General features: G+C 45.7%; 1 protein-coding gene across 1 annotated transcript; it reads right to left on the bottom strand.

The window, feature by feature from the left end:
* Positions 1–2,336: 2,336 nt before the first annotated feature.
* Positions 2,337–11,945, bottom strand: LOC310700927 (uncharacterized protein; the record flags this gene model as incomplete). The annotated part of the gene is made up of 6 exons (XM_083490880.1): positions 2,337–3,362; positions 4,672–4,778; positions 5,623–5,676; positions 6,978–7,127; positions 7,967–8,215; positions 11,882–11,945. 6 exons carry the CDS (start codon positions 11,943–11,945, stop codon positions 3,264–3,266), a joined length of 723 nt encoding a protein of 240 aa, XP_083347006.1. The 3' UTR covers positions 2,337–3,263.
* Between the last annotated feature and the right edge of the window lie 3,352 nt (positions 11,946–15,297).

Genomic DNA, 15,297 nt, shown 5'->3' on the forward strand with positions numbered 1-15,297 from the left:
AAAGCCTCCCTGCCTGAAACTTTGGAGAGCTGCTGCCAGTCAGTGTAGACAGAACCAAGGCAGATGGGCCAGTGCTCTGACTAGCAGTAGCGGCCTGCTGGGACAGAGTGAGGACGGCACTTGCTGACCTCCCTGCTGCCTCTGCATTGAGAAGCCAGCTAAGAAATGCCATCACATCCTGCTCCACCCTGCAAACCACTCCTGCTTAGGGATCAGGCAGTTTAGCATGTTTCTAGGTCAGTGCCAGAAACTAGTCATTTCCAACAAAATCACCCATTTCCTAATTATAGGATTGAGGATAATGCTGGCTGGTGAGCCTCACAGGAAGCCGCTTTTTCTTTGAAATTATGGACAGGGAAGGAACACCTCTCCTCCCTTGTGGACCTTTCCTCCTTGTGCCCTGTCGTCCCAATGAAAGCCAGCCACTCCCTCTGCCTAATGATAGGGCCGGCACTGCTTGTAGGCTGCTTCCAGATGGCCTGCTTATTGAGCAAATCCATCCTGATTTGTTCACAGGAAGATTAGTTGGCGTCGACTATTTAAGGAACTTCCCTTCTGATTGGTGGAGAGGTTAGATGACGCATCTCGCGTTTCCCATTGCATCTTCCCACCCAGTTCTTTATTTGCAAAAAGTCTGGTCCTTTGGATAAGTGCGTTTGTTGCGCGAGGCTATAATGTTGCAATCGGAATTGCTATGTGCATTAATCCCATCCCGAAACATCAGGGGAGAGTGCTCTTATGCTCAGATCCTTCTTGTCAACTTCCCATAGGCATCTGTTTGGCCAGTGGGAACAAGATACTGGAGTTCAATGGACCGTTGGCCTGATCCTGCAGGACTCTTCTTATGTTATTTATACATGTGTATAAACTGCGTTTATGGAAACTTTTGTAGAAACTATCAGTCAAACTAAAAATGTGATTTGCAGGATAGTCTTTTGGGACGTGGGTTTTGCTGTAGTCTAAACCATAGAGTCTAGGGCTTGCTGATCAGAAGGTCGGTGGTTCGAATCCCCACAACGGGGTGAGCTCCTGTTTTTCAGTCCCAGCTCCTGCCAACCTAGTAGTTTGAAAGCACGTCAAAGTGCAAGTAGATAAATAGGTACCGCTCCAGCGGGAAGGTAAACGGCGTTTCCGTGCGCTGCTCTGGCTCACCAGAAGTGGCTTAGTCATGCTGGCCACATGACCCGGAAGCTGTCTGCGGACAAACGCCAGCTCCCTTGGCCTATAGAGCAAGATGAGCACGCAACCCCAGAGTCGTCTGCGACTGGACCTAACGGTCAGGGGTACCTTTACCTTTATATATATATAATATCATAATATGCACAAACTCTTTAAATGTTCCTGTTCAGTCAGGCCTTTGACATCCAATGTCTTTTTAATTGTTATAATGTCTGTTTTAAATGGTTGCAAATCCATTTGTGTGCTATTATTTTTCAAGACTCAGTCAATATAAGTTTTGCCAGGTTTCCTTATACATTTGAGTAACCTGTCTTGAGGATTTGGGGATGGAATTTGAAGCATGAACACACACCAACATTCCACAATGCACTTTCAACCTCAGGGTTTTGTCTAAATACCGATCAGATTTGGTTTCGCTCTGTGGCCTTTCTTGATGAATACAGGTTTTGGTGTGCTTCCTCAAGGGCAATTAGTAATAAGGTAGCCATGCCAAGATCAAACAATGGCAGACATATCATAGCCAGGAGAGAGGGAATGAATATCATACCAAAGAGCTTAAAGAGATGACTAGTTCAGAAGAGTAGGAGATATCGCACTGTATTTTTTGATTTTTATTTGATATTCCTTCCAGTGCCCAACTATAGCTGCTGCATACCAGCTTGGCTTGTGACCACAACAGAGCTATAAAGTAACAGAGGAGGAGAGACAGGAATCTGGAAGTTCCTTTGGTTCTGAGCTGAGTTTGGTGGCTAGGTGGCGCCATCTGCCTTATGTGTTTCAGCACATTGTTTGGTCTCCCCCCCCCCTCTCTCTCTATATATATATGTCTTGTGCCTGACTTTGCAGACCTTCCATTTGCTTTATTCAATGGTATATTGATTCCTCTTCTCTAAGGGTATCCTGTATATATCTGTTTCATCCTACTTGTGCGAACTTTTTACCATCAGATATTGTTTACCATACATTGATAAATGTTTCCTGCAAAAAAATTTTTTTCTTGCATTTCATATTCTTGAGGGCTCTGTGCTTCCAACAAATAATGAGGACTCCGGAGGTCGTACAACAGAATTTATTTTCCTTTGGATGAAAGAGCACTGAAATATTATGATGCTTTTGTAATATCTGTTTATTTACAAATATACAAATAATAGCACAGCAGAAGCAAATAAGCACTAGTATAGCGTGCAGCAAATCCACTAGCTTGCATCAGAATCCCGGAAAGACTCCCTGAATCCAAGGTGATTCACCTTCAGCCAACTTGCAGCTACAAAATTCTCTTTCTCTTTCTCTCTGGTTCTTTCTAAATCCAAACTGCATGCTACATTCAGATTGTGTTCTTCGCACACCTGCTGGAAGGAGTCACCATCCCACAATCTGTTGAGTATTACATTCCAATGGCTGGAGAGAGATTCCCAGCTATCAGGTGAAAATCTCTTGTCATCAGTTCCCACTAAAGAAACATCAAGCAATCATTCTGGACTCCTAGCAAGCTATCAGGGAGAGATGTGAAACCACATTGGCAAGTCTGTCTTATTGTACTGTAGTTTTAGTAAACCGGGTCCCTACAGGACGCTTGCTATTCTCTTGGTTGCATATTTATTAAAGGTTTGTTCCCTTGCCTGGGCAAGGGCCAGTGGTATACAGTAGTAAGGCAATAGTAAGGGTTAGAGAAGGTGTGGTCCCTTCAGATGTTTCTGAGCTACAATTTCCATCATCCATGGACATTGGCCATGCTTGCTGGGGCTGATGGGAGTTGTAGTTCCACAACATCCAGAGGGACAAAGGTTCTCCACACCACGTCAAGTTATATGAATGGATATTAGCTAAGAATAGAACCTTAAGAGGCAGTCTGCACACCAGACTCTGGAGAAAGAACCACAGCAGATGTCCAGCAAGGGTTAAGATGTCCTGGCCTGGTTGTCAGGAAATGCATGGTCCTTATTCCAAAATATTAATAATCTGAGCCCTGCGAAGTGTAGGAAGCAGAATGTCCTGAGTATATGTTAATTCAAGCAGCAGCAACTGAGCAGGTCGGTTACTTGGCACATTCCCATCTGATTATACCACCTCCATTGCGTGGCTTCTCAAAATTTCCCGCACGGCATAGCATGTGCAACATAGCTTCCTCCTGACCCACATGTGTTCTGTTGTTGAGATCTTCTCATTTTCAGACAGTAGCAGACCTTAGAAAAATGAAACAGGAGTTAGTACATTAAGTTATGTTCACCTAGCGACAGCCAAATCTGTCAGTTTCAGTTTCTCGTTTCCCCACCTCTTTCATTCATTTCTCCATATGTCCATGTCAGTTTGTGATTTTTTTAAAAAAAACCCTCATGAAAATTCACCTGCATTTTTTGCATACAATTTTGCCTCCTATGCACATTTTTGCAAAGCAATTTCCCTTAATATAATGCATTTTTGTATGCTATTTTCACGAATGTGTGCATTCTAATGCTCATTTTACCCTTGTATATGCATTTTTAGATTCATTACATTACTGAAGAACCACATTGCAGCATTCATAGAAGTGCGGATTTTGAAGGAGGGTTGGGTTTCAGTTCATGACTTATTTCAGGAAGTGTGGATCAGAAAGATTCACCTTTAAATGCAAACTAAATCTAATGTCATCCCAATCCCTCTGCTCACCTCCCTTTTGTCTTACTATAATTTTTTGGAAATGGCTCCCCCTGGAGACAGGGAGGAGGAATACACAATTGTGTTGATTTTTTTCCTGCTCTCTATGCCTGTTTAGGGGATAGCAACAGGGCCTGTTACAGCTGAATTCCACCCACTATTCTGCTGTTCTGTACTTTCGGAATGATTTCTAGATTGAAACTTGGTTGGGACAGCACTCAACTGGAATTCGGGGAAGGGCTTGTCATAATTTCTCCAAGGGAAAACTGAACGGCTTTCCCTTCTCTTTCTTTTTGACACCACTGTTTACAATCCTTTCCCCAGCTGAGAAACATGAAACTTTCAGCTCCCCCTTTCAGTGAACTGTTGGCCAACAAAAGGACCTTGTCATTAAGAATAAGTGCCCAACTTTGCTTCCTTCCTCCTTCCTCCCAGCTCCTTTTCCTTTTAGGTCATATATTTTAGATTTGCGAGCCTGAGGGCAGGGGCTCGTTACTGGATCATTGTGAGCCACTCAGAGGGACATTTGGGGTTGAAGAACAGGGATTTTAAAAAATCCTTCAAAGAAATGAATTCAGGAAATGCTCCTTGCAAGGGGCAGAAACATGGGAATTGTGGGAATGTCCATGTATGTTTTCCATTGTGATGCATCTCACATACGTCCCTCAAGCTGACTCACACATCCACCTAGGATCAGATAAGTGAGCACAGGACCTCTGAAGGGAAAGTTCCCATAGTCTCATTTTCTCACCCCCAGGAGCAGATTTGTCTCCTTCTCCTCCTTCTCATCCCCTAATCCACCCCCCCCCCATGGTGATCAGTGCAGTGACAACCTTAAAACCCCATTCACATACTTACTGTTAAACCTGTTCCAACGATCACCATGCCTGCACCAATACAGCCCAGAACAATCAGGGAAAGGGCCCAGGGTGCAAGCGATACATGATCTGAAGCGGTTGTAGGTTCTGTAGGACAAAGGAAAGCTAGAAGGAGAACAAATCGAAGCCAACACCCTTATTATTCTCCAGCCTACTGATTTGCAGCATAACCCATTTCTCAGCGTCCGATCACCGGGCAAGGGAAGGGTTGCTACTAAGGCTAAGCAAACTTTAGATTCTAAACGACTATTCAATGACCGCATCCCTAAAATCTGCTCTAGAGGGTTTGAGGGACCCTTTGAGAAAGCCTGAGAGGTGGTGTAGAGCTATGGGGGTGGGGGGTGGGGATGAAGGTGGAATTAGCAATCATTGCCTCTCTCCCAGCACTGCTGATGAAAGATTCCACTGCTGTTATGTACTGAGTTGAATAGGATCCAAAATGCAGCAGTCTGATTGGTCCTAGAACAATGCAGCAGTCTGACTGGTCCTAGAACAATGCAGCAGTATGATTGGTCTGCAGGAGCCACCCAATCCAGCTCCAGATGGAAGTGAATCCACAACCTGATTGGCCTACAGGAGAATCCCGGAATTAGCCAATCACGTGCAGCCCATTGTGTAAATAATGTATATAAAGCAGATACTTTGGGGGAACATTCATTCCTCCTCACCACTATGAGCTGAATAAAGAGCATGAAATCCACTCTCGACTCTGAGTATATTTCAACTGCCAAAGATCTCAAAGTAGCATGCATCGTTTTCTGCCCTTCATCGTATCCCAACCCTGCGTGGTAGGCTGGCCAGCCCAAGGTGAAGCCCAGTGGGCCTTCATGGCCAAGTGGGGATTTGAAGCTGAATCTCTGCAGCCACCATCCCACTCTCTAATCACTCTACAAGGCTGGCTCTTTCTGAGTTACATTGGAATCATTCTTACCATGGGTGGTGCTGGTGGTGGTGCTGGTGGTGGTCGGAGTTGTGGTGGTGGTTTCTGTTGGCAGAAAACAAGGGGCGGGGACATGCATGAATGCTGCAGAATGTCATTTCAGCTTGCAAGCGGAGAATGAAAAAGGACTTGACTTGGTGAAATGTTGTCAAAGTGACTAGCTTGCTATTCAGAGTATGCTGACCCTACTCTGGGTTGTAGTCCAATTTCAGAGACCGCTTCTTACCTCAAGGACTACCACTCCCCATATAAACCAACCTGGACTCTTGGTTCATCATCTGAGGCCCTTCATCTGGCTCCTCCACGAGAGGTCTGGAGGGTGGCAGCACGAGAACAGGGCCTTCTCTGCAGTGGCTAACCATTTGTGCAATGCTCTCCCCAGGGAGGTTCGCCTGGCGCCTTCATTATATATCTTTAGGCGCCAGACAAAATGTTCCTCTTCAACTAGGCCTTCAGCTGATTGACATCCAATGTCCCTTTAAATGTGTTGGGGGCAGTGCCGGATTTACATATAAGCTAAACAAGCTATAGCTTAGGGCCCCACTCTTTTGGGGACCCCCCCAAAAAAAAATTAAAGGGGGAAAAACTCGGATGTACATTTCCAAAATATAAGATAAAAAACAAATAAAATAAAACCTACATACAGCAACATTGTTTTGTGTTGTGTAGGCTCCTATGATGCTAGTAATGGGCCCCGCCAGCTCGCCTGCTCCCTAAAGTATCACTGGTTTGCTCATTTCTATATAGAGGGTGCCTGCATTCTGCATGGACTGGTTGCATGGCAACACGGGCAAATGGCTTTAGATGCCTGTTAGGTCCATAAATGACCATATAGCATAGATTCAACACCAAAAACAGCGACAATTCATTGTTGACAAAGGACAGCTGGGCATATAAAGGGCCCCATTATCTTCAGTAGCTTAGGGCCTCATCAAACCTAAATCCAGCCCTGGCGTATTTGTTTTGCTCTTGCTTTTATTGTATCTTTTGTGTTTTTACTTTATATTTTTAACACCCCTGAGATCTTCAGATGAAGGGTGGTGTACAATTTGTGTGCGCACGTATATATATATAGTCTTTTAGGAGGCCACAGTTCGAATTCCTCTTCAAGCAGGCTGGTTAATATCCCACAGCCTTCTAATTGTATCTGTGGTGGGGAGGGGGCTTATTGTTTGGCTGTCTCGGTTTAATTATTTACTTGTGGTTTACGTTGCATTTATTCTGTGAACAGCCTTGCGGTCTCTCGATGAAGGGCGGTGTAATAAATAAAAAAATAAAAATAAAAGTAACTTTGTAATCACTCTACCAGGATGGCTGTCTATGAGTTACATTGGAATCAATCTTACCAGTAGTGGTAGTTGTCGGAGTTGTGGTGGTGGTGGTGGTGGTCGGAGTCGTGGTGGTGGTGGTCGGAGTCGTGGTGGTGGTGGTCGGAGTCGTGGTGGTGGTGGTCGGAGTCGTGGTGGTGGTGGTCGGAGTCGTGGTGGTGGTGGTGGCTTTTGTTGGCAGAAAGCAAAAACAGGGACAGACATGAATGCTGTGGAATGTCATTTCATCTCGCAAGAGGACAACATAAAACGACTTTACGTGGTGAAACGTTACCAGTGTGACCAGCTCTCTACAGCTGACCCATCTCCAGGTTGTATTACAGTGGTACCTCGGGTTAAGTACTTAATTCATTCTGGAGGTCCGTACTTAACCGGAAACTGTTCTTAACCTGAAGCACCACTTTAGCTAATGGGGCCTCCTGCTGCTGCCACACCGCCAGAGCACGATTTCTGTTCTCATCCTGAAACAAAGTTCTTAACCTGAAGCACTATTTCTGGGTTAGCGGAGTATGTAACCTGAAGCGTACGTAACCTGAAGCGTATGTAACCCGAGGTACCGCGGTATAAGAGAAAAGGCACAGCTTTTGCTTAAATGTGGAGTGGTAGAGTGGGGAGGCAAAAGGTGGGGCTGTGGCGGAAAATATCTCCCGCTGTATTTCATAGCAGTGGCAAAGAAAGAAAGAAAGAAAGAAAGAAAGAAAGAAAGAAAGAAAGAAAGAAAGAAAGAAAAAACACAGAGGAAAACAGTGACAGAGAAAAATGGAAGCTATGAGCCATTGGTGGCTGCCATCCCCACTCCCCACCCCTCACAAACCACCCTCAAAACAACACTACATCATTACGCAGCATAAAGTTTCTGAGGCAAAAAATGGCCACCAGAGGGCAGTGCTACAGAGGGTGGTAAATACTGTAATGCCTTTACTCCAGAACAAAACAAACAAACAAACAAAGCTGGCATCTCATGGCCCAGCTGTTTCGTATGTTTTCAGAAAGAGATAGAATCTTACCCGTCGTTGTGGTTGTTGGCGTCGTCGTCGTCGTAGGGGGTGGGGTTGTCCCCCCTCCCCCTCCTGAGAGGAGACCACCAAGGCCTCCATTTCCTGAGAGGAGGCCACCAAGGCCTCCGTCCCCTCCTCCTCCTAAGTTGAGGGAGCCACCAGCGGATCCGTCCCCTAAGTTGAGAGAGCCACCCGGGGCTCCGTTTTCCCCTCCTATGCTGAGGGAGTCACCTCCTCCTCCTCCTAACAGCTGGGCAGCTGTTGAGAAAAGAGAACAAAAAATGTTGGTGAACCAGGTCAAGCACCCTCTCGCCTAGTTCAAGTCACAAACACACATAAATCCCAATTCTTTATACAGAAATGATTGGGCCTTCATTCAGAACTGTACCAGAGACATCTCTGCTTTGCCACAGGTCGGCCTCTCTACCTCACGGACAAGAACACATGTTCTGTCTCATGTTCTGCTTCTCAGGAAGTCTCATGTCGCAGAAGTTACCTTCTCCTCAAGCCTTGGTATGCCATAAAAACCTAGAGTGGCATTCTGGAGGTAGGCCATCCCAGGTTGAGCCTGTTGAACCAGCAAGCAGATTATCTGAAAGCAAGGACAGGGGATCTGAGGGCTTCCATGTGTTGATGGACTCCAGTTCCCATCAACCCCCAACACGGCCAAACAGTCTGGGATGATGGGAGTTGTAGTCCAGCAGCATCCGGGGCACCACAAGTTCTCCATTCCTGTCCTGAAGAATGGGATTGGAACATTTGCAGTAAAAATTGTGAGTATTAGGCTGTCAGACTTCACAGTCTGCAACAGCTGAAGTAGGTTTCTAGTTACTTCTACAGCAGAAGCTTAGATCCGAGATAATCAAGCTGCTCAATGGCTTTGGGTCTTTGTCATTCAGTTTTATCAAAATTTTAAGAATAAAGGTTGCAAGATAACTGAACTGTGATTGGGTTTCAAGGTCCAAGAGAGTAAGGAACAAGCTCCATCCCAAATTGATTTGGATTGGTTTTATGTCTGACTCGAATAGGATCCAAAATGCAGCAGTCTGATTGGTCCTAGAACAATAGGATCCAAAATGAAGCAGTCTGATTGGTCCTAGAACAATACAGCAGTATGATTGGTCTGCAGGAGCCACCCAATCTAGCTCCAGCTGGAAGTGAATCCACAACCTGATTGGCCAACAGGAGAATTTATTTCAATTGGCAATGGAAATAAGCCAAGCTATTTTCCCAAAATACTTTCCTGAACCAATCTGATTTTGGAAACATAAATGGCCGACACTTCATTTTAAGAGATTAATTTGGTATTCAGGTGGTCCCCTGCCCAAGTAGTTTAATAGAGCCAACCCCTTGTGCCCATCTTCCTTATACTTTTTGATTCCTGGGCATCAGCAAATTTTAAATCATCACCCGCTGACTGGCATTAGGACTGAACTGAACACTGGCCAGCAAGCCAAAATACTAGTTGGGCTCGTTTACAGTGTATGACTGACTAAGCATGAAGTTGGGTAGTTGGTTTGTTCAGTTAGTTAACACTTTTCTGCACTGCCTTTCTGCTCTAGGGTGGTTCATGAGGAACAACAAAAAACAACGGCCAAAAAGAACAGAGCAAGAAGCAACCATAACAAATCACAGGCAGAACCGCCTCTTGTCATGAACACCCAGCTCCTGTCATCCAGAGATTAACTATTGCTAAATCTTTTGGCAGAAATTTTAACAACATGCTTCGGATGGCTATATAAGGATCTCAGAGGCAGCGTTTCACAAGCTAGTATGAAGGACCCTCGATGGGATGCTTCAGCCTCTGTTAAAATGTAGGCTGCCCCTGGTTCCATGAATAGTAGGGATGTTTGTAGGATTGGTTTTTGAGCCAAAAACCTAGGATTTGGGAAGCCAATTTCCCCAAAACTCTCTTAATGGTCAGACGTTTTCATCTCTTGTCATTGCTGTTTGTTCACGATTCTCTCGCATTTTGTATGTTATCCACCTTCTGGCGAAGGCTTTTTCATCCTTCTTGGAATGCTCAGAACCAGTCAAGGGTCACATAGTGAATATGACAATGTCTCAGCTACGTAGCTACAACTAATCCAGAATGCGGCAGCTAGACTGGTGACTGGGAGCAGCCGCCGAGACCACATAACACCGGTCTTGAAAGACCCACATTGGCTCCCAGTACGTTTCCAAGCTCAATTCAAAGTGTTGGTGCTGACCTTTAAAGTCCTAAATGGCCTCAGCCCAGTATGCCCGAAGGAGCGTCTCCACCTCTATCATCCAACCTGGACACTGAGGTCCAGCGCCGAGGGCCTTCTGGCAGTTCCCTCACTGTGAGAAGTGAAGTTACAGGGAACCAGGCAGAGGGCCATCTCGGTAGTGGCGCCCACCCTGTGGAACACCCTCCCATCAGATGTCAAAGAAATAAACAACTCTCTTACATTTAGAAGACATCTGAAGGCAGCCTTGTTTAGGGAAGTTTTTAATGATTGATTTTTTAATGGATTTTTAATCTTTTGTTGGAAGCTGCCCAGAGTGGCTGGGGAACCCAGCCAGATGGGCGGGGTAGAAATAATAAATTATTATTATTATTAGCCAATTAGAGTTAGCTATACAATGATGTTACAGTGGGCAAATATCTCTGAATTGAGAATGTGGGTGATGCTTCCTGGACTGGCCATATGAATGACCCCTGCCATTTGGTTTGTTGGATTTCCTTTGCTCTGTATAGGTGAACGCAATCTCTATCTTTAAGCATCCTGTCCCCAAAATAATCTAAAATGGGGCACCCTCTACTCCCCATGGAGAGGGGAGTAGAATGGCCTTCAGGATAGAAACAGCAGGCACAGCTAGAACTAAGCAACTCTATGCCACCCCTAGAAATAGCAGCAAATTTCTCCCCTAGAAATAGCAGCAAATTCAAGTTTGGAAACACCTGGTTGATGTCTAGAAAGCAACATGTAGTTCTGCCTTCAAGGAAGCTAGATTTTGGGTGCACCTCTTAGCTTTCTCAAACTGCCTGTAGTTTCTTATCCTTATCACAGGGTAGGGGTGCCAACTTGAATAAAATAGTGGGGGGGGGGGCAGGTGAGCCCCACCCTGCACAATCATTCACATGATGTGGCAGATGCATGCTATTTGAATGGCAACACCCATCAACTTTGGGAGTGGCCAGCCCTTCAAATATTTTTTTGTGGGGGGCGAAGGGACCTCAGCACCTAGGAGCTGGCTCCTTGTCACTGGGCCATGTGAGGCTAGAGGGGAAGATGGGGAAACCATGCACATCTCCCTGAGTTCCATGGAGCAAAGGTAGGATGGAAATGTAATAATAAACAATCAGACAATAGCATTGTTTATGTGTCACGTTTGCCCACGAATCTGCAGGCTTCAGGTAGGTCAGAACAGGTAGCAAAAAATAATAATACTGAATTGAACCAGCCCTTTTTGATCATTTACCAATATGAGGCTTTGTTATTTTGTCCTATATACCCAGCAAACTACCTGGGACGCGGGTGGCGCTGTGGTCTAAACCACAGAGCCTAGGGCTTGCCGATCAGAAGGTCAGCGGTTCGAATCCCTGTGACGGGGTGAGCTCCCGTTGCTCAGTCCCTGCTCCTGCCCACCTAGCAGTTCAAAAGCACGTCAAAGTGCAAGTAGATAAATAGGTACCGCTCTGGTGGGAAGGTAAACGGCGCTTCCGTGTGCTGCTCTGGTTCACCAGAAGCGGCTTAGTCATGCTGGCCACATGACCCGGAAGCTGGACGCCAGCTCCCTCGGCCAATAAAGCGAGATGAGTGCTGCAACCCCAGAGTCAGCCACGACTGGACCTAACGGTCAGGGGTCCCCTTACCTTTACCTTTACCCAGCAAACTACCTCTGGAACAAATGTAACTAACATGGATTAACCACAGCAACGGAAAGAAAAAGTCTTACCTGTTCCTTGAAAGCACAGAGCAAAACATATGAGCACATTTCTCAAAAGAGGCACAAATGACATCCTGGACAGGCCCATGGCTGGCAAGAAGAAAGGAGACGGGCAGCTGGCTCTCAGATGTGATGGTGGTAGTTTCAGGTCTTCTGGGTTCCTGCAGGTTTCTGCTGCTTAAATACTTCTGAACAAAGTGACTCCTCACATCCAGCTAACCAGTTCAGGCTGTCATCACAAGATTGGTTTGCTGACATACATTTTGCACAACAGGATCCTTTTCCATGTGTTTTCGTAAGGAAAAAACCAAAACCCTACTGTCCACTCATTCGAAAAAGGCGGATGTAACAGGAAACTGACGCACTCATCCACCTAGATATTAGGGATCAAGAAAAATCACTCTGCGGGAATTTTGGGAAGTGATGTGCTGGAACATTGGGAAGAACACCGGTAAAAACACCCAACCCTGTGAAAATTTTGGATTTTGTTCTTAGAGAACACAGAGTCCCATTGTGCTAGGCTAGCAGGATTTCATGCAGCTTAGTTGGTAGAGCATGAGACTCTCTTAAAACTCGGGGTTGTGGGTTTGAGCCCCATATTGGACAAAAGATCCCCACATTGCAGGGGGTTGGGCTAGATGACTATTGTGGTTCCTTCTAACTATACAGTTCTGTGACTCTAACTCTGCCTGTACTGTGTTGCATTTGCTTTTGAATGCCAGTTGCTGGAATCACAAGTGCGGAGAGCACTGTTGCATTCAGATCCTGCTTTCGAGACTCCGACAGGCATCTGGTTGGTCACTGTGAGAACAGGATGAGGAATCCCATCCAGGATTGGCCATTGGCCTGATTCAGCACGCTCTTTTTCGTTCTTATGGACACAACCCATAGCTTGTACCAGTAGGAGAGAGCTAGTTCACAGCCCAATGAGGCCTAGAGCTCAACAACTGCTTTCTAAAAGTAAAGGGATCCGTGACCATTAGGTCCAGTCGTGACCGACTCTGGGGTTGCGGCGCTCATCTCGCTTTATTGGCCGAGGGAGCTGGCGTACAGCTTCCGGGTCATGTGGCCAGCATGACTAAGCCACTTCTGGCGAACCAGAGCAGCGCACGGAAATGCCATTGACCTTCCCGCCAGAGCAGTACCTATTTATCTACTTGCACTTTGATGTGCTTTCGAACTGCTAGGTTGGCAGGAGCAGGGACCGAGCAACGGGAGCTCACCCCGTCACGGGGATTCGAACCGCCGACCTTCTGATCAGCAAGTCCTAGGCTCTGTGGTTTAACCCACAGCACCACCTGTGTCCCTCAACAACTACTTTACCCTTAGGCTAATGGATTACTCAAAATTAAAGTGTGAATGCGGGGTAGCGATCCCCACTTCCCCTCCTAGGAGTGCTTTGAAATGGTTCCATGCAGAAGTGTTCATTGTGAGAAATCATCCTGGAATAACAAAAACACATGGATTTCACCAAATTGAAAATAAAAATACAGTGGTACCTTGCTTCTCAAACTTAATTGGTTCCGGAAGTCTGTTCCAAACCAGTTGTCTCTGTTTTGTAGTTTTACGTCTGAATATCGGTATTTAAATTGTTTTGTCATTTATTTACTGTAAGCTGTCCACAGAACTTTATGTTAGGGGGTGGCAAATTAGGCAAGGGATTATATTAGCATTAGGATTTAGCACAGATGGCCTGCTGACTTCATTCTAAGGAAAGGCTACCAAAAGTGGATTTGGGAATGTAATTAAATGGGAACAGGTTGGATATGTGATGAGACACACAGCATAAGCTGGTGCCTAAGAAAGAGATTTGAAAGATTCCAATCTGGACTTTCGTCACTGGAACAAAATGTCCCTATTAAGTGGTGACATTCAGGACTTCATTCTGCAGTCATGATCTATTGTTTCCGGAGGCGATGAGGGAAAAGTATGCTGGATTTCAAACTGCTCCGGTCTAACAAAATTCTTGTTTGGTGTTACTTGCTGATTCTATGTCTGGTTTAATGTTTCATTAGTTTATTTTACATTCAATATAAGAATGTATATGCGTGAGACATGAATGGCAGAAAGGTGGTGAATGCCAACATCTGGACTATTGGAACTTGTCTGTGTATGTGTGTGTGTTCTCTATTTCCAGTAAATATTTGTTAGTTTGCATTTCTTAGTGCAGAAAGCATTGACCTGATGTGTAGAGATCTCTCCTATTCTAAATAATTCAAGAGGGTTCTGGAAGCTTCTGGAAGCTTCTCTGTGTGAAAGAAGCTTCATGATGTTTGGGTTATACCTTCAGAGAAGCTGAGTACAGCTGGCTTAAACTGGTTTTGTTATCGGGACTTCCGGGGTGGCGCCTCCAGTGATGGCGGACTCCCTCTGAACTGGAGGGACCAGCTCAGCACGAAACGGGTCTTTTCCGCTGCGGCGTAGCGGGGACCCTTCTGAAAATCACAGGCAGATGAAGCCTGTGACCATGGGACTTGGCGGGCACCTTTAGCGCCCCCCAACCCACTAAGGAACCCAGAAACGGGCTCCGAAGTGAAGAGGGGGAAGCGGCACGGTGCTGTGAGTCAATTGCTTTTTCTGCGGAGCGAAGCCGCACAGCCGTTGCCGGAGAGCGCTGCTTTTCCCCTCACTCAGTAATTAACAGGTACAGTAACTAACGGGAATTAAGATTGCCGGAAGAAATATCAACAACCTCAGATATGCAGATGACACAACCTTGATGGCAGAAAGTGAGGAGGATTTAAGGAACCTTTTATGGAGGGTGAAAGAGGAGAGCGCAAAATATGGTCTGAAACTCAACATCAAAAAAGAAGATCATGGCCACTGGTCCCATCACCTCCTGGCAAATAGAAGGGGAAGAAATGGAGGCAGTGAAAGATTTTACTTTCCTGGGCTCCGTGATCACTGCAGATGGTGACAGCAGCCATGAAATTAAAAGACGCCTGCTTCTTGGGAGAAAAGCAATGACAAACCTAGATAGCATCTTTAAAAGTAGAGACATTACCTTGCCAACAAAGGTCTGTATAGTAAAAGCTATGGTTTTCCCAGTAGTGATGTATGGAAGTGAAAGCTGGACCATAAAGAAGGCTGATCGCCGAAGAATTGATGCTTTTGAATTATGGTGCTGGAGGAGACTCTTGAGAGTCCCATGGACTGCAAGAAGGTCAAACCTATAAATTCTTAAGGAAATCAGCCCTGAGTGCTCACTGGAAGGACAGATCGTGAAGCTGAGGCTCCAATACTTTGGCCACCTCATGAGAAGAGAAGACTCCCTGGGAAAGACCCTGGTGTTGGGAAAGATTGAGGGCACAAGGAGAAGGGGACGACAGAGGACAAGATGGTTGGACAGTGCTCTTGAAGCTACCAGCATGAGTTTGACCAAACTGCGGGAGGCAGTGGAAGACAGGAGTGCCTGGCGTGCTCTG

This window comes from Podarcis liolepis (genome assembly GCF_965112155.1).
Source record: "Podarcis liolepis genome assembly, chromosome: 2".
Lineage (NCBI taxonomy): Eukaryota > Metazoa > Chordata > Lepidosauria > Squamata > Lacertidae > Podarcis > Podarcis liolepis.